General features: G+C 39.1%; 1 protein-coding gene across 2 annotated transcripts; it reads right to left on the reverse strand.

The window, feature by feature from the left end:
- Window positions 1-72: 72 nt before the first annotated feature.
- On the reverse strand, window positions 73-27,991 carry gabrb3 (gamma-aminobutyric acid type A receptor subunit beta3). Of its 2 annotated transcripts, XM_034583022.1 has the most exons (10): window positions 27,383-27,991; window positions 27,203-27,294; window positions 27,035-27,102; window positions 13,848-14,068; window positions 13,476-13,558; window positions 12,720-12,857; window positions 10,208-10,360; window positions 4,315-4,559; window positions 3,277-3,360; window positions 73-1,381 (listed from the first exon to the last, which is right to left on the reverse strand). In XM_034583022.1, the coding sequence occupies exons 1-10, from the start codon at window positions 27,460-27,462 to the stop codon at window positions 1,034-1,036; spliced, it is 1,512 nt and encodes a 503-aa protein (XP_034438913.1). In that variant the 5' UTR covers window positions 27,463-27,991; the 3' UTR covers window positions 73-1,033. The 2 variants fall into 2 exon arrangements, with proteins under 2 accessions (XP_034438913.1, XP_034438914.1); XM_034583023.1 differs by lacking the exon at window positions 3,277-3,360 and having other exon boundaries at window positions 1,034-1,381; window positions 27,383-27,990.
- Between the last annotated feature and the right edge of the window lie 3 nt (window positions 27,992-27,994).

A 27,994-nucleotide genomic window follows, 5' to 3' on the forward strand; every position in this document is an offset into this window, starting at 1 on the left:
AAACAAACAAATTAAAATTACCAGTTTTGTCCAGCCAAGAAATTGCTACAGCATGTAACCGGCTGTAAAGACACAATCTGTTTGGATTACAGGCTCGCTGTTTGCCAATGTTTCCAGTCTTTAAGCTAAGCTAAGCTATGCTTCTATCTATCTTTATACTCAACAGACAAACATGAGAGTGGTGTCAATCTGTTCATCAAACTCCAGCAAGACTGAGCCCATTTCCAACAGTATGTTAAAAATGTATTTTAAATAGAGGCAGTGAATGACAGAATAATGGCTTTTATAAAATGCTGGTATGGATTTCCACAAGGCCCCCTGGGTTTTTAGGTTATAACGCAGTTCCTGTGTGGACCTTTCAAAACAGCAACAGTTGGTGGTATCAACTGCAAGGCAATTTAAAGGAATAGTTGGGGGGGGGGAATAGTGCTTTTCTGTTGCCCCCTGCTGTGGATAACTTGATATCGATTGTAAAATCATAAGAGTGATATTTATCTTGCTACACTTATTCTGAGCAAACAAAAGCATATTACCAAAATTTACAACCATTCCTTCAAGTCTGGTTTCGGTGCAAATCGTGTCCAGATCATAAACTCAGAGTTTGGCCTGTGTGTGTATAGCATTATAACAAGGGAATCATGTAATGTAATAATACAATGAATCATTGTCAGTTGTCTTGTCAGTCGCAATATGTCGTAACAAAGTGACCACATTATAAACTGAAATTATGGGTACAGTTTTCATAACTGACCTAAAACAATATAAATAAGAGTCTGTGCTTCAACCCATGAGATACTGTACAATGTCCCAGGTCTCCACATGAGTCAGAACAGAGCAGAGTCATTCACATACATACACATTCTGTAGATAAATCCTCGTGGTGACGGTGTATGTGCACACTGCCTGAGTGACAGTTCTCTGATCAAAGTCTGCCCTGCTGTGTAAAAAAAAGTTCATTAGGGTCACACCATAATGTTTTCTCTCATTCCAAAACAAGAATGAGACCGAGCTGGGTTTAAAAAACATCAGTGCATTAATTGACATAATAAAGCCAGTAGATTAGGTTGAAGAGGGAGAAGGTGAAGGGGAATATTATCCGAGACCATCTGTCGATGGCGTTCACATCGGTGAGGTCTGGGATTTTGATTTTGAGCTGCGAGGATCGTCTCCGCAGACGGGTCTTCTTTATATGTGCGTTTCTGTCTACACTGAGGCGGCCCGGCTCCCGTGGCCCACTCGGCTTCCTGTACTGGACCCCCGTGTTGTCAAACATCATGGAGGAAGAGTTGTGAGTCTCGCTCACGGTGGTTGTGACCTCATTCCCTCCCATCTCGTTGTGGATCTCCAAGGTTGTCAGCAAAATGTTCCCCTGGGAGTCGACCTGGGCACAACAGACAGGAGCAGTGTTAAAAATGGTCTGTGAGCTGAGGCTTCAGTGACTGATGACACATGTGCAGCATACGTCAGGCCCCGGGGCCGGCGTCTCATTGCAGGCTGATAGATTACAACCTGGAAACAGAGAGAGCGGCCTTCAAAAGCAGGGTTCCTGTCCCAAAGTTAAATCACTTCTCACAAATCAGCTCAAGGACTGGACGGCTCTAATACTAATGTCATGACAGCTATTTCTTCCCACACGAAAACAAATAAATCATTCAGACCCATGTGGCAAAAGTAGAGGCACAAGGTGTACACATAAATAAATGTGGTCACAAGCCGTGAGAGGAAGTGAGTGACAGTGAATATTTATTTTCCTACTCTGGTCCCACTTCGGTGCAAACTAATGACGACCAACATGCCTCCTCACACTCTCAGTACACATCATTTATATGTATCTGTGCCATCTAAAGGTCAAGCCAGATTAAAACTTTCCACTGATCCCTTGAAGAGCTGCACATGACTGGAAACAAAACAAATAATCTTGGTATAAATTCAGACAAATACTTCACATGATTCCTGAACAGCTTTATAAACCAGGTAAAATCACTTTCTGTCTTATTTCTCACAGAAAAACCTGCACTTCCACATTCATGACATGCTGAGGGGAAAATTGATATATGACATTTATTTAAAGATCATTTCGACAACCCAACAGAAGTCTGACCGTCCTTCTTCTCACTTATTTAAACATTTTCAAAACACATGATTCACTTCACTTAGGGATCTACTGAACCTCTCGTAGACACGCTCCAATTCTTGGTCAAAACAATGTGAAACATAAAAGGAATATTTAAAAAATTGACATCGGAAAATATTGACATGGCTGATCTTTAATACACCTACGAAGACCACAGGTATTAATGGAAAGACAGTAGTAGTTCAAATTTGATATATTAATGAAATACATTAATCTAGCATTTCATTGATAGTGGTGGATTGATCTTTTGATAAATATTTAATACATGATAAGAGTTATTATAGTATCAAAGGTAAATCCAGGACTCATATTTTGTAATTTCGGGAAAATAGATTATTTTAATTTTTTTCTCCATAAAAGTTATGTTATCATAATTATGATAATGAGGATGTTTTAGTCTGCATTTGTATGTTTGTATGCAGGATTATGCAAAAACAACTCAACCGGAGCGGTGGGGCATATTCAAAGGAGGAATACTACATTTTGGTGCAAATCTGGATTTGGGGGCTGATCTAGGATTTTCTTCTCTCTAACATTGTGAGATGTGGCATTTTCATACATTTGATAGAGGGGGTCTGCCTTGATAGAGGTATGGACTCTCTGAGTGTCTTTCTAGGTGTGTGTTTCTAGTTCATGTTCAGTTTTTTTTAATTTGAGTTCAGTGTAGATGTAATTACCCCAAATGCTCCATAATCAGTAGAGTAAAGAAGACAATTCTTCATTATAAAGTGATTTTTTTATTTTAATCATTTACTGTATAGGATATATTAAATAACTTTTCAAGTTAATATTGCAGTGATGATGATTTTCAGTATTGAGCAGCCCTGGCAACAATTACTAAGTAGAGAGGTTGATGACTCCTGCAGTATTACACAACAATGCAGGCATCTACATGTATCTAAGAATAACATGTTGGTTTGAATAATTAGAAAGCAACTGAAACATGAGGATAATACCAAGGTAAATCACCACAGAGGAAAAGGCAACGTACAGGAATATGTGATGGTGATGGTGACGGACATGGCTGCTGGGGATAAAGCACGTTCCTCCGTCACACGAGGAGGTCAAACTTTGCCCTGCAGCAGCGAAGTTTGACTTGAGGTTTCACAGATATGACACAACAGGAAGTGACAGACACTCACCCGTTGTGAGGGATGACGCCCTTGTACCTGATTGGACAGTTTAACAGACGAAGACTTGCAATTGCCTCCTTCCAGAATGGAAGACTATCCAGGAAAAACACAAACACACGCCTTTGTCTGAGCTTTGTCCTGGCCTGAGAGAGGACGCTGTGAGGACCAGTCAGGCTCTGATGCGACAGTGACTTGGAAATTATTTCATCAAATTTAAATTATATCCACCTAAACGATATAGGAAAAGACTCCAATGCAAATTTTATTTTCATTTCTATGTTTGAAAATTAATCATTGCTGTTGACATCACAGTTAAGATATAATGTAATTATTTACAGGACTTCTGTAACTAGAAGCTGCTGTCTGTGATGGGACACTAAAATCCCAACATACTCTTATCCAAATTTAGGCCCCACATTGTCAGGTAATTTGAAACTGCAAATGCAAAGAGTGAATTTCATTTAAAATATTGTAACTAATAGGTACATTTCAAGTTATATATCGCTGGTGTGTCAATTGTAATTTTAAATTTGACCAAAGTTTTGAATGACATCGTGTACACGTAAATTAGATAATGTGAAATTGATACATATTTGTAGCTATGGACTATTTACAAAAGTGGCAATTAATTAGGACTTATTGATTAGTTAGGACCCCAACATAACATTTCAATAGTATAGTATTGAATAGTATAATGAGCCGAGGCATTACTAAGAAATACTTACTTTATACTCTTGTTGTTTAAGAGGCCATGTTACAGTATAAAAAGATAATCCGCACTAAATTATTTGGTTGTCAGTAAATTCCTTACACCTCTGACAATACTCATTCATGGAAAACCAAGCTTCATTTTATTTAATTTGCACAATATACTGAATATCTACATACCACAAATATTGCTATTGATCTCATCATCCTCATCATCATACCGATTTGAGCCACAACACCCAGATCTAGAATAAACCCTGGTTTCATTATATTTACTTAAGAACAGGTTGACATTGCTTGTGCAACTCGTGTGAAATAAAGTGTGACTGGTTTCCTCACCTTGGGCCTGTCTAACTTGTTGCGGTCATTGGTGGCCTTCTGGGCCTTCTCTGCCAGCTTCTTCTGCATCTGAGGACCTCTCCCAAAGAAGATGTAGTTGACGAAGGCATATTCCAGCAGAGCCAGGAAGACGAACACGAAGCAGCCCATCAGGTACATGTCGATGGCTTTGACATATGGGATCTTGGGCAGAGTCTCTCTTAAATGGGTGTTGATGGTTGTCATGGTCAGGACAGTGGTGATCCCTGAAAGAAAAAGAGACGTTAAGAGAAACATGACGACACAAGTAATCTTAAATATTTAGGTACAGATTCTTTTGTTCTATCCTGTAAGAGCCTGAGCTCCAGGGAACTTTGCTATATGAGGCATTTTTATATGCATAAAGATTTATGTCTTAGCCATAATGCAGATGTAAACGTTTTGGGTGAATTTATGTAAATGTCAATTAAAATGGTATTTATTCCAGTTATACTATTCTGCTACAGTTACAATACATATAGTCGGGAGATGTTCAAGAGACAAAATCAAAAAAAAGAATAGTCAAAACTAAGTTGTAATGGGGAGATATAATACTGATATATCCACAGGATATATAATATACAACTGATCTCTGAGTAAAATACTAACACTGTGCCTACTTAATGCTGTAATCATAATCATTTATGAAAGTTAACACAACAAAGTAGATTGTATTGTGGTTGGACAACCCTGTTTGAATCAACCTCTGTCTGATGATATCAGTGATGTGCCAGTCAGAGCAGAGTGGACACCAGCTGCTGGGATGTGAAATCAAATGATTTACTAAGCAGTCAGTCTAAAGGCACACGGGTCAAATTGCTGCTGATAGAACTCTGTGTGAGAAGAGCAGCATGCAAAGCAAACAAGTCTCTGTAACCTCATTTTTAAATAAAATTAGAGGAGTGGAATAAATTAGAATTGTATTAGCTCATTAAGAGAGAACACTTTATCAGTCAAGGTCTAAACATGAGAAATATGAGTCACTTTCATCTGCTGCAGATACAATTCCCTCCAACCTGGTTATGAACCTTCTTCTTTGTTTTGATGAAACCGCTCCACTACATGGTTTACAGCTCATGTAGAATACAAAGACAGAACAGACAGCAGCTAAATGAACAGCAGTGTCGTAACTCTCTTGGTATTCTGCATGATCACTAATAAATGTGTTTTGTTTTTAGTCTCCTGGATGTCGCCAGCCTGGACAGTGTGTCTATTTCTGTCAGGCTTACATAATTAGACCAAAACTGTTGCACTGTACTGTATGTGTGGGTGTCAAGAGTGCTGTAGGTACATGGCATCGATTTCTGCATAACAAAGGCAAGAACAAGAATCTAAAGCCTCTTAGAGCTCAGAGGAGATTCTTCTCAACAAACCCTCAAACATTTTCACAGCAGTACTGTGGACTTGACCTCTGACATCGCATCAGTGAATACTAGTACATGGGCGGGTAAAGAACTGATAATCATATAGGGTGAATTTTGGTAATCTGGGACATTTTTAGCAATTTTGACTTCCGCGTCTTTTTCCAATATCTGTTTTACATATTAGTTCAACATATTATACCTTCCTGTAATCCATAAGATGATTTCTAACCACACCAGAAGAAAGAATGGAGATATCATAGCTTTTAGTGTTGTTTATGTCAAAAAAGAAAATTCTGCCTAAATTTGATAATCTGGGACAGGTCACTTTGTATCTGGGACACTTGTGTTAGGCCTTTAAAAAGCCTGAATCACCTTGCCTCATGCAGGCCAAGCTCAATTTGACCAAAAAAGCATCATGAAAAAATGACTAAGGAAATGTTTGTTATTTAGAAATGACATAAAGTTATATCAACGTGTAAAAGTCATCTTTTTTTCATAAAGAACCCTATCCTAAATAAAGAAACTATAAAATTAATTTGAAACATTCTATTAAAGGTGTATAACATTTAGATAAAAATCCAAATCAACAGCAAGCAACAAAAACAGATTATTCATTCTGTAATCCACCATCCGGGGCGACTCAGGGAACAAACAGTCCTTGAGGGGGGAGAACATCATCATCATGGATCAGCCCATTGTCTTCTCCACATGTTTAGTTAAACCAAAGGCTGCAGACCACAGGACAGACTCTTCTGTGCTTTTTGGATCATCTCTGTCCGAGAGAGCAAACTGATTTATGTGCTGGTTATCAGTTTAAACAGACAGGGACAGACTGTATTTACCATTAACTCCTGTGTGACAACTGCAGATCATATGCTATCTCTTTGGTTTATCTTTTTTTTTTACTTTAGAAAGTCCCTAAATGCATTCAGGATAAATTCCTCTAAACGATGATTTATCACAACTTTATGTTAAAGTGATGTGCATTAGGCTGCCGTGGGCATTTAAAGAGTTTATAGGGAGGTGTTTTGTCAGCAATCCAAACCAATACATGAAACGAAAAGTAAAGTATAAATTAATAGGCATTTTCTGTAACGTACACCCCAGACATCAGCATGTCAAAGGTCAAGGAGGACATCAATTAGATTGTGGTGTTGTAGGTTATCTTAAAAAAAAAAAGCTCATTCATTCATCATATATGCTGCAGTACCTCCCTACTGTTTAGAACCACCTGAATGCTACAAGAATGTAAGCTAATGTTAGCAGCTCTGTCCTGCTCTACAATTAGGGAACTTCAAAAAGCAGTAAAACACGTTGGTTAGTGCACATCTTAAAAGCCTTTTCTCTTCTGAAACAAATTATCTGACTATGAAGAAAAGTTTAACAGCAAAAGAGCCTCACTAGTGCCACACTGTAATACAAGAACAAAGATGTCCATATTTCGATACCATCTATATCAGTGGTTCCTAAAGTAGGGGTGGGGACCCCCTGGGGGGTCGCAGGACGCAGAAGGATGGTCATGAGATTATTCAAGAAATCATATACAATTAAAATACAATTCTCAAAATCATATTTTAGCCATAATTGTTTTCCGAAAGTAAAAAAATACTAATTAAATTTAAAATATAACCATATTAAAAAATCTGCTAAGATTTTGCATGGAAAGAAAACAGCTTTAGCACAGTTTTTTAATCAGGTGCATGGTAAGCATATTTAACCTGTTAACTAGGTTCTTACCTCTAAATGAAACTGGTAAACATTACAATGCCACTTAAAGACAGTGTTTTCATGCTGTTGTTAGCTTTATTAGCCAGCAACAATAAATCTACCAAACTAAATGTTTGCCTGCTAGAGATGAGAAAGCATTCAGCAAACGGTCAATTACCTGATATAAATCCATAGACCAGTGAGATTCTAAGTAAATATACCGTATGAACTCTTAATGTCCCACATTAAACATAATTTCCCACTTATCTAACATAAGCCTGATAGATATACCTACAAATGCAGCCTAGTTATGGAGATATTCATGCCACCATAATGGTGGAGAGGAATGAAACCTGGAGTAAATCATATAAAGAGAATTGAATTTGGATTTGGATAATACACTAAGTGTAAATGGTTTCTAAATTGCATTGATCTTGCATTGTCTCAGACAGTGGTTTTCTAAAGGAGGAGGTGTTACAGCAGATCAACCAGAGGAGTGTGTCCCCTGAACAGGTCTGACCCTGAAGAGGTGCTTCTGTATAATCGACCTCATCCTTCTTATCACTGCTGATGTTTAAGGAAAGCTGCAGGAAGCTGCTCTTTCTCGCTTGAGTGCACAGATGATGAATGAGGATTTCCATTAAGGCAAATATTTCAGCAGAGATCAATGCAGTACAGAGGAAGTAGGGTGTTTTCCAGGGAACTGAACCTCAGATCTGTTTCAGTCCCAGAGGCCTGTGGAAAGTGCGAGTACTCACTCTCCTATTACACCACTGAGCATCTGACTCAAACAGACTCCAAGCAACACACATGATGGTACTTTTAGTATGTATAATTTTTCATTTTGTTTTATTTTTGTGTCTTATTTATCTCAACATATGACTAACGTGGGAATAATTCACCACTAGTATGTTATGTCATATCACAATCTTTCCCTGCCATGCCCATGACCCAGGGATGGGTTGGAATTGTTCTGACTTGAATTTGTCATTTTTAGCTACACCTTTCACATGACACATCATAATGTGATCTATTGTTAATATAACATATTTACTGGTGCCGCTTTAACTACCACCAGTGCACTAATCTGAGGCCTAAAAAGCTATTTTTCTCAATACCTCTGTGATTCCACTAACTATTGGAAAAGGTCCCATCCCCTGGTTATGATCTGAGTTCTCCAACGAGGTCTAACCTATCATCCTGTCAGGTCACAGTATGGTAAACTTCATGAGCTTGACATGAGCTCACAGCAGACGCTTTCTCCACACTGCAATGCCTCAGAGGACGAGGAAAGGCCATCAATCATAAGCATGGTCCGTGAAACAACAGTCACATTTTCTGCTGTGTAGCCATCCATTCAGAGCATCTCATTACCTCCCACTTAAATGTCATATTTTTCTTTTATGTCTATCTCCTATTTTTAATCTGTCCTTTATGACCTGTGGGACAGCGATGGTTCACAACTGCAGCAAAGCACCATCAAATCGGTGGTTTGTGAGAAGAGATTATCAAATCACAAACTGAAGAGAAATGGGGAGTTAGAGCCATTAAGAAAGAATAAAAGCTTAGTATTATTTATTAATAGAACCCAACCACTTTATTGGTTGGCCCATGAAATGTTGGCATCTGCATTTATGTTTGCGATATGAAAACTTTTTTTACAGAATAAACTGTAGAGAAGATGTGCAGTTTTGTTTACATTTTACTTATATTTCTAAATTTGAGGTCTAGATATTTGGTTAGATTTGTGTTTTTTCTTTTTCTTTATATTTATTCAAAATAAAGTATACATACATTGTATGATTAAACTGTAAAATATCAATATGATATATGATATACATATTATTAGTGCAATGGTATCAGAAAGGTACTTTAACTACCTCATTTTGGTATCAGCATTAACCCCAATAATCTATTTGAGTCAGGTTCTAAGTTTCAACAATGTGAAGAAAGACATTTAATGATATAGTAAAGCAGAGTTGTTAACACATGTTGTTAAATGTATTGCCACACTGCAGTGACTTTGCACCTTTTTTCACAGATAAAATTCTAAAGAAAAGACAAACAGTCTGTAACTCCATCTCAGGCAGAATGACTGTGTAGCCTCTCCCTCCCACATCAGACCTCTGTATAGTTCATTTGGCATATTTCCACCACCTATGCAGCATAGACAGAAAACGTTCAGCACCTAAAGGCCTGCTACCCGCTGCCTTGACACTTCTTTAAAGACGTTTAAACTGAATAGTACCAGATGTACAACAGATAGTCAATAGTTCTCTTCAGTCAAGCCTTTTTTTTTTCCACAGGTCGACCATAGTTATTCAACCCCTTTTTAAAAAATCCATTAAGGATTCCTTAGCAATAAATAACTAAAGCCCCATATCAAACATACACTTTTAAGATGGATCATTGAAAAGTCTGTGTTCCAGAAAATTCATATTTTCTTGGTGCAAAACAGTTTCTTCAATATTTTTCAGCCTGTGCACACCGCAGCAGTAAGACTGCAAATCAATTTTTAACAATCAAGAACACTATAGTGTCATGCTATATTAATGTCTCCTTTTTTCTTAAGATAAATATGTTAATTTGAAAGGAATAATTGTTCTGTTAGTTTTAAGTTTTAAGGTTTTTAAGAAAATCATTTTGACTGGGTGGATATCCTAGTATCTGTCGTCTGTCCGGTTTGTAGCTGTGGGACAGAGATTGTCACTGTTCACGAACCCATGTGCCCAAACCATAAAATACAACAGTCTATCTGAAGGTGAAACCACAGAACTGAGGTCAATCTACTGGACACATCATACCTAATGCAACTCTGGCAGCCGAGGCATCATAATTTATCCAGAAAGACACCCAAGACAGGATGGTGATGAGGATGGAGGGCATGTACGTCTGTAGGATGAAGTATCCGATGTTTCGCTTCAGCTTGAAGCTCAGAGACAGACGAGGGTAGGCACCTGCAGGAAAACAAGTCCAAGGTGAAGGGGACACAGCTTAAACCTTTAATTCAAGAATTTTGTTTTGATTCCTGTGACAATGGTCTCATGAACTGGTTTCATCTCCATAGAAAGTGTGGCCTGAATTGCAAATCATCTGATAAAATTTAGCCTTGAGATTATCTGTGCGCAAGGACCACAATATACACTACAGAGCAATATATGAGCACACACACACACAGGTTACGCAGCTATCAATATTAGTACAATGCATAAAGGAATAGTTCGATATTATTATTATTATAATGTCTCTATCATAAATTGGATATAAAGATGGATCACGTGTTTCCACTTTCTTCCACAGGCCACTATCGATGATGTAATGTGGAGCCAGTCTGCACAGTAGCGACCATCATGACAATTTACTTTTTAAAGCATCAAATTAATAATTAAAATAAAGTTACTGGAATAATTAACACGTTATCAAACATCAGTGTGATTAGAACTACCTGTAATGATTTCTTGATTCTGACTTTTCAGTTGGGCCCATGTTCTCTCTGCCAACATGGAGGAGACAGGGTCTATGACCGATACTGCAGCAGGCCACCAGGAGGCGGTCAAGATGCTTTGGCTTTACTTTTGGGGAGTTGTCATGTCGTCCATCTTTATATAAAGTCTATTTTCTGTATTGTGGGACTAATAAATGACTTTGAATTCTTATTATAAATATAATGTGATTTAATGATGAGATGTTAAATGCTGATTAGTGACCTTTTAGGTGCTGATACACAGACATGAAATTGACCTTCTGACAGAGCCATGCTAGCTCCCAGTCATAACGCAAAGCTAATATCTAAGCTTTATTTAAAGCTCACCGGCTGCAGCTGTAGCTTCGGAATTTAACAATTACAGTATGAGTGGTGTGGGTGTTGTCATCTGTGTTTTGTAAACGTGTACCCAATCATGCCATTGTAAATAGAAAATGTTAAATATCACATACTTGCAATCAGCTCTCTCAGTATCATCCCCCACAGAATGTTCAGTAAAAATATCCATTCTCCTTGTCACTAATTCAGCAGTGGGAATAATCACCGTTTTGGTGCCTCTGAGGTTTTGTATTACAGGAGAATCATTTGCGCTTTCTGCTTCATGAATACATTACACCGCTGTAAGTACAGCCACCTTTCCTTTATCAGGAGCTTGAAGAAACAAAGGGATAATTGCCTCCTATCCCTCCACAGACATGCCTCTCAATAATTATTCCCAGTTCTTGTGTTCTAGTGTGAGAGGCCATGATATGAGGAAAAATCCTTTAATTAAGAATGTGTACACTCTTGCAGGAAAACAAAACACAGGAGATCTGCTGACATTTGGGCACCTCAGGTAAAACTTTAGAGACTTTTTCTCTCTCAGCTTCTGACTAGGAGTGATGGGAATACCAGAAGAAAACTAGTTTTCTGCTACAAAAGCCACAACACAAATGCAAAAGTCACACAACAGAAACACTACCACAATTGAAGTGAGTTACATTGGATGTTATCAATGAAATGAGCAAAGTTACTTATTTTAGTCAAATAATGGATTTATGGGTCAAGTGAGTCATCATTTGTGAAAAGCTGGACATGTCAGTTGCCAATTGAGATACTTGTCTATTTGAGGAAAGCACCTGTACCGTAACACCTCAAATAGACAAGCATCTCATTTTCCATTACATTACATTATATTACATTTTAAGTGGCAACTGACTTGTCCAGGTTTTCACACTTGACTACAGCACGTAGCTCATTTCCTGTTCAACATCGATTGTCACACACTTCTGTTGTGTTGTGGCTTTTGCATTTGTGTTTTCCGTTGTGTTTCACATGTGTGAGTCATCTCAGCCACTATAGTTTCCTGCAGAAGTTCGACCTGTTTTTCACATGACAAAAAGTTAAGTGTGACGACTTTGCACAAAATAGTATCCAGCAAGTTCCAAATTAAAATCGTGTATCATTTGATGGATTGTTTGGTCACTGTTGGTCAGATCTCTTCAAACGACATAAACACACCCCTGAAGCAGAACTGCTGAGTTTTGAAGCATTGAACTCTCAATAAATTATAACTGAGAGGTTTTGTGCTTGATGTTTCTGATTTAGCCATGTATATTTCATGTGATGGAGAAATACTATAGAAATGTAACATTTCCTGCTGCTTTAAGGGCATGGAATTGAACACGAACATTGATGCAGTGGGATTTCAGTTCGAAATATTTAAGCAAAAGAGGCAAAAGTGCTCCGCAGGATGCTATCTCATGGATTTGATGAGAAATATAAACAGTTATGTGTGAACTGAATAGCATTATTTGGATTTCCGCCCTCTTCCAGGATGACTGTTCACTTACCTGTGGAAAAGACCACATTCCTCGACACCAGTTTGTAGTCGACGATGGAGAACTGAGGCAGCTCGATGCGCGTCACCCCCGTCACTGCAGCGTCTCCCCCTTTCCAGTAGAACTCTATATCATCTGTCGTGTAACCATCTGCAAAGAGAGACATAGATGACGAGGTGAGACGTGATTCTTATGAGTGAAATAGCTCTGAAATTACAGTCGTCTCGTTTTGTAGTATTAATCATGTGTTCTTATTTGATTAAGTGACCTGTCTACTGCAGCTGCAGTTGATTTACAACAAAACCTTAGAATCACATGGACTCATGTGGCTGTAAGTGCTGATTGCTTCAGATGTAAATCTTCACGGGGCTGTGTGTCCGTGCCGGCAGACACACATACCAAAACGCATGGAATCCTTGCATCCATGCAGAGTTAATGGCAGCACAGAGAGACATATCATCAAGATGTATGAAGTTGGACAAATTATGACCATGCTCTACTGTGCTGCTCCACTGTCTGGTTAAAACCTGTCTGGATAGACCAAGTAGCTTTGACTGGAGAGGGTGAAGCAGGCAATCTCCCTGAGATACGACGTCTAAATAAATCGAAAGCAATTCAGCAGTCGGTGCAGTTTCTCTCTCCACGAGATGAGGAGTGTGAGAACGTTTTACGACAATTACAGTGCGGTTCATATTTTTAAGTGATGAAAAAGTAGAGCTGTAAGGCTGTATTTCTTTACGAAGCACAAGACGTGGCGCTAAAACTTACAACTCTCAATTTCCAGGGTGCAGTTCTGTTCGTCCAGCGGGTATCTCCTCAGATCCATCATGCAGGCTGCTGTCGTCGTGATTCTGAACCAGAACAAAACCAACAGAGGTAGTCTTACTTAACCGAATAATTGTATATACTCAGTAGAATTTAAGAAACTGGCTACCTTATATATAAAGCAAGGACAACAAAGAAGGATCAGTTCAAATAATTATTTTTTATCATAACAAATTGTCATTTAAAGCCAATGACAATAAGTAAAATTTAATTAAACAAACAAAACCCATTGAATAATGTTGAATAAATAAATAAATAAATCTAAATGTTTCCCTTTGGGCCACTGTTTGAGAAGTTAACAACAGCAGTGCTCACCTGAGGCCGTAAAGAACAGTGCCATCTGGGTGGAGCCGAATCATACGGTTCTTTACGGTGACACCATGCACAAAGGACTTCTTATCATTGAGGAAATAGGTGTCAGGGACCCAGAGCTGATCTGCTACTCTGTTGTCCAGTGTCAGGTTGAGAGGGATCCCTGCATAGGCCAGTCTCTTATCTCTCCAGTACTGCTGGAAGTACATGGTCAGTGTGTAGTCCTGTTGGAAGCAAAACAGAATGTCAGGTAGTTATACTTGCAGTTAAACATGAGTCAGTGATAGTTATTTCTCGAGGCCAGTGTAGCCCACACTGTCTGAACTGAATGTTTTTTTCAGCCCACAGCTTAGGATGGATTTTTATAACAAAGATAATATTTATAGAATTTTCAGACAACGATTCTCATCAGTCTGTCGACAGCAGACGTATTTCAAGACCTGCGTCAATGACAAAATCCTTCTCTGCTGTTCGGTGTGCTGGGATGTATGGATAGATGACAGACAGACAGACAGACAGACAGACAGACAGATAGATAGATAGATAGATACCATGAAATATTATCAGCCATACTGTATGTGCTATGATATGAAGCTATTTTAATAATTTACAACAGTATCCATCAAACACAAAAGCTTTTCCAGGCCATTAATGGGGCTCTTTACTAGCTCACTTGGCCCGGCCTTGTTCTGCTGACTAATGTTCTCTTAAATAAATAAGCAGGTCTCAAGAAATAAACAAAAAACTTGGCTGCACTGAAAATGCCTACATTTCAATTCTCTGGTGCGACGGTATATTCATAATGAAGTGGTTCGAAAAATACCTGGATTTCTTTTGGACATAAAAATCCATATGTTCTTTTTTTCAACACTGAACTAATAATTAGTACAAGCTGGTCTGTGTGGTTCTTCATGTCAGAAACTGCTGACCTGATACTGATAAAAAAAAAAGTGCAAAGGGACAGGTGCAACATGCATGGCTGACTATATAGGCTTGTATCGTATTTGGACTGTATTGCCAATGTGATACGACTAGCAATATAATATGAAATATTATAATATAAAACAATGTGTTAAAAGTTACCTCAAGTAATGTCCTTTATACTGAAGCTGCCAGTTAAGAGAAATGAAACGAAGAAGAAAACGGTGCATCTGACCACAGACGTGGGCCACAGACATATTTCCAATACATCAGAGTGAGTAGTGAATAATATCCTGAGTGTCTTTCCAGAATATCCCTGCATGGCTTCAGACCTGGCTGTTTTACTTTTTTATTCTCTGTAGAAATGCCTTCACCCTCCCAACTCTCTGTGACCTCCTGTGAACAGAAGATGCCCTCATTACGCGCCCACCCACACACAGCAGAGGTGTGGGTGGGGTGAATCAGCTTTACACAACAGCTCTTACTCTACAGAGATGGAGCTCATCTAGAGGAGCAGCCCTCTCACTCAATGTCTGGACCGCAACTATTTCTGTCTCTTTTACATCTTCACATCTCTCCTCCGCTGTTGTCCTTCACTGCCATAAACATTAGCATCTCAAAAACAACACTGTCTCAATGGACACACCCACAATGCACCCTCCTGCTCCCCTGCAGTACCCTGTGTTACCTGCAGGGTCCCACAGGGCTTGAACCCATGCCTCAGTTTATTCTCTACAGGGAGCTTTATGTTGGTACACAGGGAGCTTTATGTTGGTACACAGGGAGCTTTATGTTGGCACAGGGAGCTTTCCTCTGACAATCACACTGGATATCTGTATATCTGTAACTAAATAAAAGGCACTGGCTCCTCTGATATATACACAGGGGCGGATCCAGGGGTTGGGCCAGGGGGGCACTGGCTTCAGCTGAAATGTGATGACAGTAGTCTAATTATTTGAGGAACACAATGTGATTGAACAAGGAATGATATTAAATGTATTCAATGATGTTTTGGCTTTTCTAAAAAACTATAGAGCTAACAGTATGGAATGACTTAAATGTGAACCTTACTGAATCAGGAATGGTTCATGAATGTTGAACATATAATTGGCTCCTCTTTGTAAATTGTCGCCCCTGATTTAGAAAAATCCTTGATCCGCCACTGCCTATATAAATATCTTTTGATCTCCTTAATACATACATATTCCGACAAAATTACCAGTCACACTTTCTTTTCCTGATTATAAAATGACATTTGCATTTAGAATAAATTCTGAATGCAATGGTCACAATATGATTTATATTTGAATTAATAAGCTTGTTTGAATATTTGGGCAAGTTGAACCAGTTTAAATCAATATCATCAAATAATAAAAGCTAAATCAACAAGATATATATAATATATATACAACTTGGCAGGAAAAGCCTGTCGGAGGCACTCGGCAAGATTCTGCCCCTGAACAATAACTCTTGTGGACTAAGTACTTTTGTAAGACTTTTGTTCAGTCGTGGTCTTTGGTTATTTCTTTGTGGACTTCGATTAGATTGTTGTTCTTGAAAGACTGTTTTGGGGGAAACTTTTCTTGACTTTATTTTCTGTTTTATTTTGAAGCCACTTTCATTTTTTGTCTATTTCTTGGTTATTAGAGCTGTGTCTCAATTCTGGGGCTGCCTCCTTTGGCTTTGTGGGCTGAGATGAGATGGTCTGATCTTTCCAGGATTTCCATGATCGGTGTCACCAGCTCTTTGGACACAACGAGAAGGTTTTAATACACCTTGGTTTTTTAATATACAGTATGTACCGTTAACAGTTCGGTTGATTTGAAATCCGATACTCAAGCATTGGACATCACTGAGGCGCAATTAATCCTGGGATGGGTTGCACTGGGAAGGATCCACCCGTTGGAGGCTTCATGTCTCGGGAGGGAAAGGACACATTTGAAGGAACCTTCAAAATGGGACAGTCTAGTTGCATCGCTGTGACGCAACCATTCTTCAAATGCAGCCTTCGAAGGATACAGCCCTTTGAATTGAGACACAGCTTTTTTGTCTTTGTCCTGTTTACTGCCCTTGTGATTGTCCTAATGTGTTCAACTATCCCTGCCTCCTTTGTATATATGGTCTCTGTGTTTCCCTTTGACTTTGTCAGTTCAGAGTTTTTTGTGCCTTTCTAATTGCAAATAGAGACTGTTAACCTGCTGATTTAATTAAATATACTTTTCTGCTCTGCCCATCCTTGTCTGATGTGTGCATTTGGGTCACTCAAGACAAATTCTACTGAGAGATCTAATACCTATTCAATAAAAAAAAATTATCATCAAAACCAACTCAACACAAAGAATAAAACAGGAGGAGGTTTCGGAGGAGGAAGTGGTGACAAAGTGTTGGCAAATGCATATCAGCAGACTAATAGTGATTGTCAGGTTATAACGGCTTTTCTGTACCGCTGCTTGATCGTGATTGGCCAGGCCAGGAAAAGTTCATGCTAATTGGCTAATGCAACTGCAGAGTCTTATAAAATGCTAAAATGTGTTTCCACTAAAAAACTTTGAATTATGGAGCAGCTATGTTGCAATTGAACCTCCAGTGCAGACCACAGACCAGAGAGTGACTGACTGTAAAATCCCATAATATGCAAATAATGTTACTAATGGCTATATCTGATAACAAAAGCTTTCAGCATACAGTGGAGCAATTGGCCACAAAAGAAGAATGTGAAGATACCTGCAGATGTTCTTGGTTTTTGTGTTTGGCCACACTGAAGGGTGCTGTTGTTTGTTGTCAGATATGAAGACCACAAGAGACAGAAAGAGGTTTGTTCTCAGCACCAGTGAGTAAATGAGGCCCAGTGGGAGGACGACACTGTCATGTCATCTTCAGCTCGGAGAGTTCACAGTCTCATTCTCATACATGGTTACTTTGTGCCAGTCAAACATCGTCTATGTCAAGTCAACACCACAATATCTGCTGGGAATACAGGAATAGCACTTACTCCACACAAGAGGGAGGGGTTCCATCACTCCATGAGACAGCTGACTGTTGCCATAGGATTCCAAAGTGTACTGTAGGTGTTTTACAAACAACGTGTTTCATCCATTTTTGTCACAGCATCCTCCCACGCAGCATTTAACAAACCAGTCATTACATGACTTCCTTCCTTCAACCGCCTTAAAAACAGGCTACTGGTAAGAACTGTGTTATGAGAGAAAAGTTGCAGGTGAGCTATTTTTGTTGTATAGAGAGACCAAGAGAAAACTTAATTATGAAATGTGTTCAATCTAAGATCATGGGTTAAATAGAATGTGTCCTGTCTAAATTCAAAATGTATTTTTCAGGGGGGAAAGTGCACAATGACAGAATTTGAAATCCATTCATATATGACTGAAAAATTGACAAAAATACAAGAGCAACAAGGAAGATTATTTGTATAGCTAAAAAATTTGAACAATAGCTATGCATTAAGCAGTTTATGATGCTTGGTTAGATACAGTGAAGCCTAAAGCCTCAATGGGTCATGTCAATATGAAAATAATGATAAGTGCAGCTTTAAAGTTTGGTTTTACATTCAGTGATTCCAGCTGAGTGGAAAAGACTTGTCAGTGTGTTGTAAGCTTTGTTTTTTCACCTCTAAATATGTCAAACTATTCACGCTATTGAAGTATTTAAATAGTATGTGAAGCTTTTGAATAAAGTCCATAGACAAAAGTAGTTTTTTCCATTTGAATGGAGAAAATGAATAAACTGGTTCACTTGATCATGATCATCATGATATAAGTACCACCAAAATGAATGTTCCCGTCATTCAAACATTTTATTCTCAAAGGCAAAGACTGCAAGCAATCTTGTGAGCTGCTTGAACTTCTTCTGCCGTCCATGGCTGCCCACTCCTCTGTGTGTTCACTGTGTGTGTTGTGTCCTGTGTCCTGTGTTCACACGGATGGGTCAAAAGCAGAGGACAAATTTCCCCCATTGCATGAAGTGTGTGTGCATGTCTGTGGGACCAATAAAGGAATCTTAATATTAATCCTGCCGCAACTTCCTGCACTTGGTCCAAAAGTCCGAACTATCCCCCAAAAATGTCGCACTGTAAACAACCTTAAATGGTTTGTTTGATCCAGACTGAGACCCCCCCAGACCAAATTTTAGTCCATTTAGCACCATTCACACCTAAAAAGGTCTGAAGGTCCTGAATAAATAAGGTAGTTGTAAAAGCTCCCTAAAACATGCCAGTTAGGAATCATGTCAGCTCTCACAGCATTTTCTCTCAACGCTCTGCAACCTAAAACGCATTTGATCGTACAGTATAAATCAAAAGTCGTTTTCAACTGGAATCTGGTTGTTCCTTCCGATAAAAGCAAAATTTGTACCATCTTGTTAAGAGTGATGAAGGATTCTGCTGCACAGAGGATTTATATTCCTGTAGGGTCCCATCCCACTAATGGTAACACTCATGACTGTTCCGGCACGGTGTGAAACTGAGCATGTTGTGTTTAGGCGACTCCAGTATTTCTAGCTGAGTTCTTCTTACCGTGTGAGGAGCTGAAGCCTCAGCCCTTCAATATAAATCTGAGAGAACATCCATAGTATGAGGTTTTTAAGGGTAACACTTCCTCCATGCAGAAGGTGGATAATGTTAAAGTGCCAAAAAGGATGGGTGTTAAAGCACATGATGGATTTTTCTTCCATCTGACTCATACTGTCTTTGCTGAATAGATACGTAACAACAATGGCGGGATGATCTGCTTAACAGCTTAAGGTGCTTTATATGCCTGGACAGAGACTCTGTGGGGTCACAGCCAGTGATTCCTCATAAATACACAAATATTGCAGTTTGTTCTTAGAGTAAACTTGTGTAACATAAACACCCACTTAACAAGGATTATTAAAAATAACAACAGAATGGAAAAAGACACAAAACAATCTTAATGTTGGAGCTAAAAATAAAAGGAGTGGAGCAAGTTAAGTCAGAAATATATTAATATTCTCATCTCCAAGACAACAGGCTCTGCAGCTTGCCCACACGGGCTATAACGGGCTAACACCTTGTGTGACTGTCTCTTTGAACACATGCCACCAGCACTCCTCATCTAAAGGGAGAGAAACCTAATGGTTCCCTGATCTGTACAGTATGAGGAGTGTAACTGAACAGTCATCAATGTCCTTTACATTGATTTGGCTCCCAAAGAATCTCTAACATTTTTAACATGATTGAAAGACAGATGTTATTAAAGTGTGTGATGGTTGTTAAAAATCTTGCAAATAGGGTTGAGTTGAACTGTTCTATCCATAGATAGATAAATAAATAGAAATAATATATAGTATAATAAAAAAAATCAATACAAGTTAAATGCAGAGCTCTTGTCTTTTTAGTAAAACGTTGACCACTGTATAGGTGAACTAACCTGTGGCTTAAACACAAAAGCCAATCAGCTTGTTAAAACTCAGGAGGTAAAGTACATATAAACCATAGATCCACAGTATATCAACATTAGAGCTTGACCAAACAAACCAGCTGGTGGATAAACCGGCGGATCTTAACTTATTGCGGAGATTAAAGAGTAGATAGTAAATCCAGTACAGCAGAGGGTAGTGACAAGTAGATTTTTCAACTGTACAAATGTCTGCAGAATTGGGTCCGGAAATTGTCCAGACTTTGCCTTTCACACATGACCAACATATCAGGAGATTCTTTGTTCAGACGCGTTCACAACACACAAATTTCCACCGCATTCAGAAGAGAGGTGGTGCAGCAGACAGAGGCAGGACGTAACGTAAAAATTCCGCTGTGGAGATCTCATGTTTTTGTTTACAGCACATTGACATCAGCCCTTTCTACCAAATGCTCTCTTGACATCTTTGTCTGTGTAATCTTTTTATTTTAGTTTTTAATTCAGGCGTCAGTATTTACTAGGGGGCTGGCAGGAGAAACTCTGGAGAAAGTGCGGGACCTCTCACGTTCATCTCACGAATATTTACGTTCACATATACAGCCCCTCTTGAGAATGTCAAGAGCTTATCAAGAGTTCAGTGCACGTCTGAAGGCTTATGTGTCTCAGTCAGCTTGTCAAAAAAACGTATCAAATAATCCATAAGTTATCCATATTCACTGATTTCCCAGGGAGTTATTCATGGATCTGATCTTTCTTGGATTCATGAAAGAAGTCAGGCACATTTCAGCAATTGCTATCTATGAGTGTGAGAAATTTGATGCAGCTTGATTGAGTTTAACTTGAATTTAAATATGTAACTCAGAATCATTCTCAAAGGTCAGTTTAGCTATAATCAATATTTTTCCTTGGTTCCTTCTCATTGATATTTGACATTTTGTTAAATTAGTAAAACATTTTTTACAAGAATTAGATGAGAAGATTGATACCACTCTCATTTGTGTCCAAACAGCAGCCGGTTAGCTCAGCCTTGTCCATAACAAAGTAACAAACTATACCTTCCAGCCAAATAATTAACAGGTTATATCTATATATATAGCATGTTAATTTATTGAAAATATTGACATGTCCAAGAGGAGTTTTCAAAGCTAACAGATCAGTTACTGATGGGTTTAAAATAGGCAGAAACATGGGAGATAATGGTAAATTGACAGAATTTTTATAGTGCTGTGTTTATATAGTGCTGTATTTATATAGTGCTGTATTTATATAGTGCTGTATTTATATAGTGCTGTATTTATATTGTGCTTTTTTCCAGTCTTATTGACCACTCACAGTGCTTTACAGTGCAGGTCACATTCACCCATTCACACACACATTCATACAGTGCTTCTATTCGCACCATTCACATACTGTCAGTACAGTCGTCAGGGGCAGATTGAGGTTCAGTATCTTGCCAAAGGACACTTCAGTATACAGATCGGAGGTGCAGGGGATCGGACCACCGACCTTCTAGTTAGTGGACCACCCTCTCTATCTCCTGAGCCAGTTGATACATGGGAGAAAACTTCTAACCAAGCAAACACGCTAAACACACATGTACTACATCTCTGCCTTATTCAATTATACGTTGAAGTAAATTCTAACTTCACTGATCCATTGCAGTGAAATTAGATTTCACTGACACTGCGATGCGAGTATCAACGGAGACACAATGTCCTCAGATGTCTCATTTCAAAATAACAGGTCCAGTGAAATGACCCACTAAACACTGATCGTCACTCAATGATCACAGCTCAGGGTGTGAAAAGGGAAAAAAATTAAATAAAGGAAAAAGTGCAGATGAAAATCTGACGAGGTGTGACTTTCTTATTTTCCTCTGGACTACAAGTGAAGACACGCAGAGACACTAACAGGAGAACGTGTTGAGGCAAAGAGACGACCCAGACACACAGTGCACTGCAGATCTCTTACAGCACCACTCTCAACTCGGCATTAACAACTGACACTGATTTACTAAATGTGGTCTGTGATCCTGTTAACAGATTAAAGGTTACTGCAAATAACAGGCCGGCATGTGCAGACACTTTCTCACCAACACACACTTTAAAAGCATCCAGTCAGCAAGTCAAAGTGGAGCTACAGAGAGGAGGCAGATCATTCATGATCAGTTAGTGTAGTAAGTGTTTTTTCCTCCTTCACATAAACAAAAAATAAAAACAATGCCAAAAAATAAACATATTTTTCTTTAACAATTAGAATGATTCTTTTGCATTTGGTTCAGCTCATTCTGGCTTTTTTGTGTTGTTTGGACAAAGTGTGTCTCCTCTCAGTGTCGTCTGGTCAGGCTCCATAAGGATTTACTCAGGACTCATGTCTCTCCTGCCAAGCTGCTCAATAGATGACTGACAGATCTCATTTTCACTTGGACATCAAAACGAAGCCGTCCATGATCTGACTGGACACGTCTCTCACTGAGCTGTCGCTGGTGTTGGCTTCACATCTTTTAACTGGACAGACATGGCAGCTATTCTGGAAACGACAAATCTCCACCACCGACTACTCACAAATAAAAGGTCTGAGAGACGATCTGATAAAAAGATGCCACACATTCAGTTGCTTCAATTAGCTGAAGCACTTGTTCACAGGTTCTGAGTCATTTCAGCATCCAAACCCTCTTCATCAGTGATTGTTACAAAACACATCGTCACCCAACTGATTGTCGGTAGATTGTTTCAGGACCCAACCACCTTGTGAAAACTAATCTTGTAAGATACAGTCTGACATTGTGGGGCCAAACTTTAACCATTAACTGTAGTATATTGTTCAGAGACAACCTCAAAGGGCCTGAAACACAAAGCTGGGACCATTTAGAGCCATGACAAAGAAGGCAATAACAGGACCAACAAAGGGGCATGAATAGATGAGAGGTAATGTTTTAAAGTGCAGGAAGGAGCAACGGCAGTATTGTTGCTGAGGCTGCTGCAGCTACAGTAAATCAGAGGGAATGTGGCGTCAACACTCCTCCTGGTGAATGATAAGATGGACTGACTCCTTCTTGCAATTATCTCACTGTGGAATCTGTCAAGTACAGATATTTCAAATACACCAAATACACAATTTTGAATATTTCCATGCAACTGTTAAGTAGTAAAAAGAATAAAAAAACACGATCAAACACGATCAATACAATCTAAGTAATAACTTAGATTTTTGTTCACAAAATCTGTCCTTTATGTGTCTCTTTTGAAGTAGCTTTAAATATGAAATGTGAATAACTGCATTGAGTATTTATGACAGTTTATGTATATGTAGAATTAGATTTACCTACAATTCTGTTGTTACAAAATATATTTTATAAAAAATCTGAGGGTTTGAAATACACTGTAAAACCAAGTAAGTTGACAACACTCAAAATGTTGGACGTAAATGATTACTTATGACTATTTAAGTAGTGGTAATGTTTTATAAGTATGATATGAATTTAAAACATTTTTTATTAAAATAATTGATTTATTTTCTTCTTTAGTTTTCTCTGAACTTAAATAAATTACTTGCATTTTCAAATATTTTGAATTTCTCTCAACTTAAATATATTACTTGTAATGAGATTTACTATTGTAAATGACTAATGACATACAGTATGTGGTGTATATATGACTCTTACTCTGCTTCATAAATAGTACATACCACAATTGAAAATTCATCAAGGGCAACAACACACATCTAACATAACTTTTACTCAAGTCAGATACTAAGCTCTCTGACTCCATGAAGGAGTCGACACAGAATATGATCAGTTTACTGAAGCATCATTGCCAATGAATAACAGGCAGCTAATGATCCCTTTATGTTCTTTTCCTCCATTTAAGTGATTGGCAAACCACCAAAAAGCAAGCAACGGATCATATTGCCTGTGAGGGAACAGCCTATCGATATGTGGATTGACAGAGTGATGGGTGCAGGTTGCTGTTGTTATGTTATTTTTATGTTTTACCGTTTCTGATAAAGAATGATTCCAGGTCATTTTCAGGTTCTCAACAACTGAAACACAATGAATTTGCTTGAGTGGTTGTAAATTTACTTCGGCAGCCTGCCCAAACATAATCAATATATGGAAACCCGGCAGTGACGTCAGAGTAAATGCCTCAAATAACATCTTGTCACAAAACAATGTATCTTATAAAGTAAGAAAGAGTTCCCAGCAATTTAATATTCATTATTTTCAATCACTATGTTGAGATGACACCTTTTAAACACACACATCCATCTGCAACCTTGAGCTCTCGTGAACAAACTGTGAGGAAACGCCACAAACGCTCCCAGTAGGAAGACACAACAGGACAAAATAATGTTGTTCAGGATAAACTGCTTCTGTTCAAGGTACTTTGCTGCTCAGAGTACCCTGTTATATGTGAATCATGCCTCCAGGCTTTAATAAAAACATGGAAGAACTGATGTGAGGTCAGTTTGTTTCCTACGATCAACATGCTGTAGGAGCCTGAGCAGAGATCCTGAAGGTTCCTGTGTGTTTGTCACTGGAAAGCTAGTGACTCTTTTTAGAATCCCTCATGAACAGAATGTAATCAGCTCCTGGTGTCCAATCATTCATATCACGAGTAAATCCTTTTTAGCACATGCTGACCGGAAGTCTGCATTTTCCAGAGATGTCCAGTTCCTCCGGCCTGATGAAGAGCTGTACCATTAACAAAACCATTAACACGGTCTGATATGATCACCACTGAGGCAGCCAAGTGCTTTCATACAGTATGATGGCACAGACAGAAACTCTCCAGTTAAAAGCAGGTGTGGTTTCTAATAGGGAAATTAAGTTTGGCCCGTTAAGTGCTGAAATTTAGTTAAGTGATTATGGATTTTCATGTGTATTTTAAAATGACATTATAGTAGTCATGTTAAATGGTCAAATTTTGGAGCAAACTGAGGACTCTATTCATCCGAATGTAACGCCAGTTATTGTATTTCAGGGATCTTTAAAGTCTAAAACTGTTGCTCCACCCCGAGATGAAATTTAGACAAATGCATTAAAAGTATGCTGAATAAGCTGCTAGCTGTTCCTGTTTGAAATGAACCCATTGATGTCCATGCAGCTGTCACTGCTTCACTTTAATACTGAAGACAATTTATAACCTGATGATTTTCAGGCTAGTTCTTGACTTTTGAGAAGCATTTTTTTCCAGGATTACAACGTGGTTTCGGGTTAGACATTTATTCACGATGGAAGATGTGATGGAGATGGAAGTGTAAGTCACATTGAATCTATAAAAAAATATTTTTGAGTTATGACTTCTAGAAGGACCATGAATTTTGATGAAAATCTCATCCCATCTCTCTCCATGCTAGACTGCATTTATTTTACTAACTTCTCTGTTGAAACGTCTCTGTGGTTCTCACTGTCTCTGCTGCTGCGTAGAGATGCATTAAAATGCACTGCGGGTACATTTCATCACACACACTTGTCAGGACAGCATGTCAGTGGCTATTTCCTCTTGGTACCATGTGATCAGGCATCAAGCTCTGTCAGCAGTTCAGACTCATGATAGATGGCATACAGGCATTAAACTGTAGAACCCATGGTGTGCCAACCTCACTCCGCACGCACACACACGGAAACACACGGAAACACACACATGCACAGTTATCCTTAATAGGACATAGCACTGACCTCTAATCATTGAGGACACTCTAAACCTAACCTTAGCCATAACCAATTTGAGCCAAATCCTCAACTTGACTTTTCCTCAAGTCCCAACTAACCCCTAACTAGTACCTCAGAAATGACCTCTTGCCTGATAAGGACCAAGCTTTGGTTCCCATGAGGACCACTGGTCCTGACAGGGCCGTGTGTCTACCAAAGAAGCCCCCAGTGAAATAACAGAAGTGTGTCCACCTCTGAAGGTCTGACATGTTTTCTATGTTTGAAAGGAGAAGATATGTCTACAGGACTTCCGTGACCTTATCTTTAAACAGGACTATTAGGGTGGCTATCTCTGATAGCCGCACAGCCAATGAACCAGGATGTAAAACCACACAACTCTCTGAATCTAAAGACCAAACCACTCTAGGCAATGCAAAAACTATATAAAATGTGATATATAAATTGTCTATGTTTTTTGGTTGTGTATATTTATTTGTTTTATACTATTAGATATAGATTAGCTAACATTTGCTTAGTCACCCTAAGATGGTTTTATAAATCATTGCTTTAATAATGGCTAATACATTATTTACTAATGGCTTATAGATCAGTTATTAGCTATTCACAAGATTAAGTTTTGATTTGCCAGTTTGTGAAATTTCATTGTGGCTACTGTTATATTTCTAAGAGGGTACCATTTGCAGAGGCTTATGAATTTCCATGGCTTCATTATTACTTAAAAATCATTTACCAAAGCTTTGCATTTACGATTTTCATAAGAACAACTTTAGGGTTGGCGAGTGCTTGCTCTAATGGGTTGTTAGATCACTTAGCTTCTGGATGGATCATTGAAGCCTGCTAATGACTGACCACCATATGCTGACATAAGAAACCCTTGATTTACAAATACATTTATAAATATGTTTTATTCAAGACACAGTTAAGATCAGCCGAAGCTTTTTGACAAACTGGCTGAGAAATGGCAAATAATGACTGATGAAGCAAATTATTAACTAATGATTTATGAAACAATTGGTTACATTTTATAAACCATTCATGAAGGGTGTGATTAAGAAAATGGTGCAGTCGATTCCAGTGAACTAAATCACCATACACACCATAAATGAAGTGAATTGTGTCCACTGAGAGTAAAATCAGTCCAGTAAAGTCGACAAAATAACTACACTTTACTCCAAAATGTGAAAAGAGATTTTCATCAAACTTACCATGTTGACCTCTGACACCCTGTCTATACTGGCCACGTCTATACTCATGCCCACAGCCACCGGTGCACCTTGGGGAAAACAAGCAGAGTAAAGTTACTGATGGACTCTAATGAAGCAGTAGAGTTGATGGACACCACGCACAGATGATGAGGGGTGTCAGGGACATACCTCCAAAGTCTGGCCGGAGACGAATATCATATCCTTTCAGCAGTTTGTCCACAGTCTCTTTGACAAAAGACATGTTCCCCGGTTCGTTGACGCTGCAAGAGAAGAGCACAACGGGGACGGTGAGTGTTCCTGCGGGAGGAGAGGCTGCCTTCGGTCCGGTGTGATGCCCCGGACACTCACCTCTGGGCACCGCACATCAGCGCCACGACCAGCGGCACAGAGAGGACGTCAAAGAGCCCTGTTCTGTGGCTGCACCACATCCCTCCGGAGCTGTGCGCGGACCGACGGCTGCTGCTCAATAGGAGGAAGCCACGGTGCTCACACTCTGCTCCGTGAAATCAGGGGAGACTTCTTCCACATCATGTCACCCCTCAACCCGCCTTACCAGGAGGCGGAGGCGCGCTGACTTGGATGTTAGATGTGTTCATCTCCGCCTGTGGAGTCTCACTCAGGCTGCTCTGCGTCCCCATCCTCCTCCTCCTCCTCCTCCTGTCTGTCTGTCTGACTGACTGCCTGCCTGACTGACTGTTTGTCGGTCTGCCAGCAGCTCACACCCCACTGGGGTTTCTCAAATAATCCATTATAACCACAGGAATCCACAAGTCCGATTTCCAGAGGAGCCGCGTGCGTAAAAATACACTTTCTACCGTCGCCCAGTTTCAGAACAATCGTCCCAACAGGGAGGCTCCTCGGCTCCGGATAATCTCCGAGTTTGGAAAATGACTCTTCATGTGCGCGAGGCTTTCCCGGTAACGATGATAAGACACGTGCCAGTCTGCATATACTGTATGA

This window comes from Hippoglossus hippoglossus, chromosome 4 (assembly GCF_009819705.1).
Source record: "Hippoglossus hippoglossus isolate fHipHip1 chromosome 4, fHipHip1.pri, whole genome shotgun sequence".
NCBI classification, from domain to species: domain Eukaryota; kingdom Metazoa; phylum Chordata; class Actinopteri; order Pleuronectiformes; family Pleuronectidae; genus Hippoglossus; species Hippoglossus hippoglossus.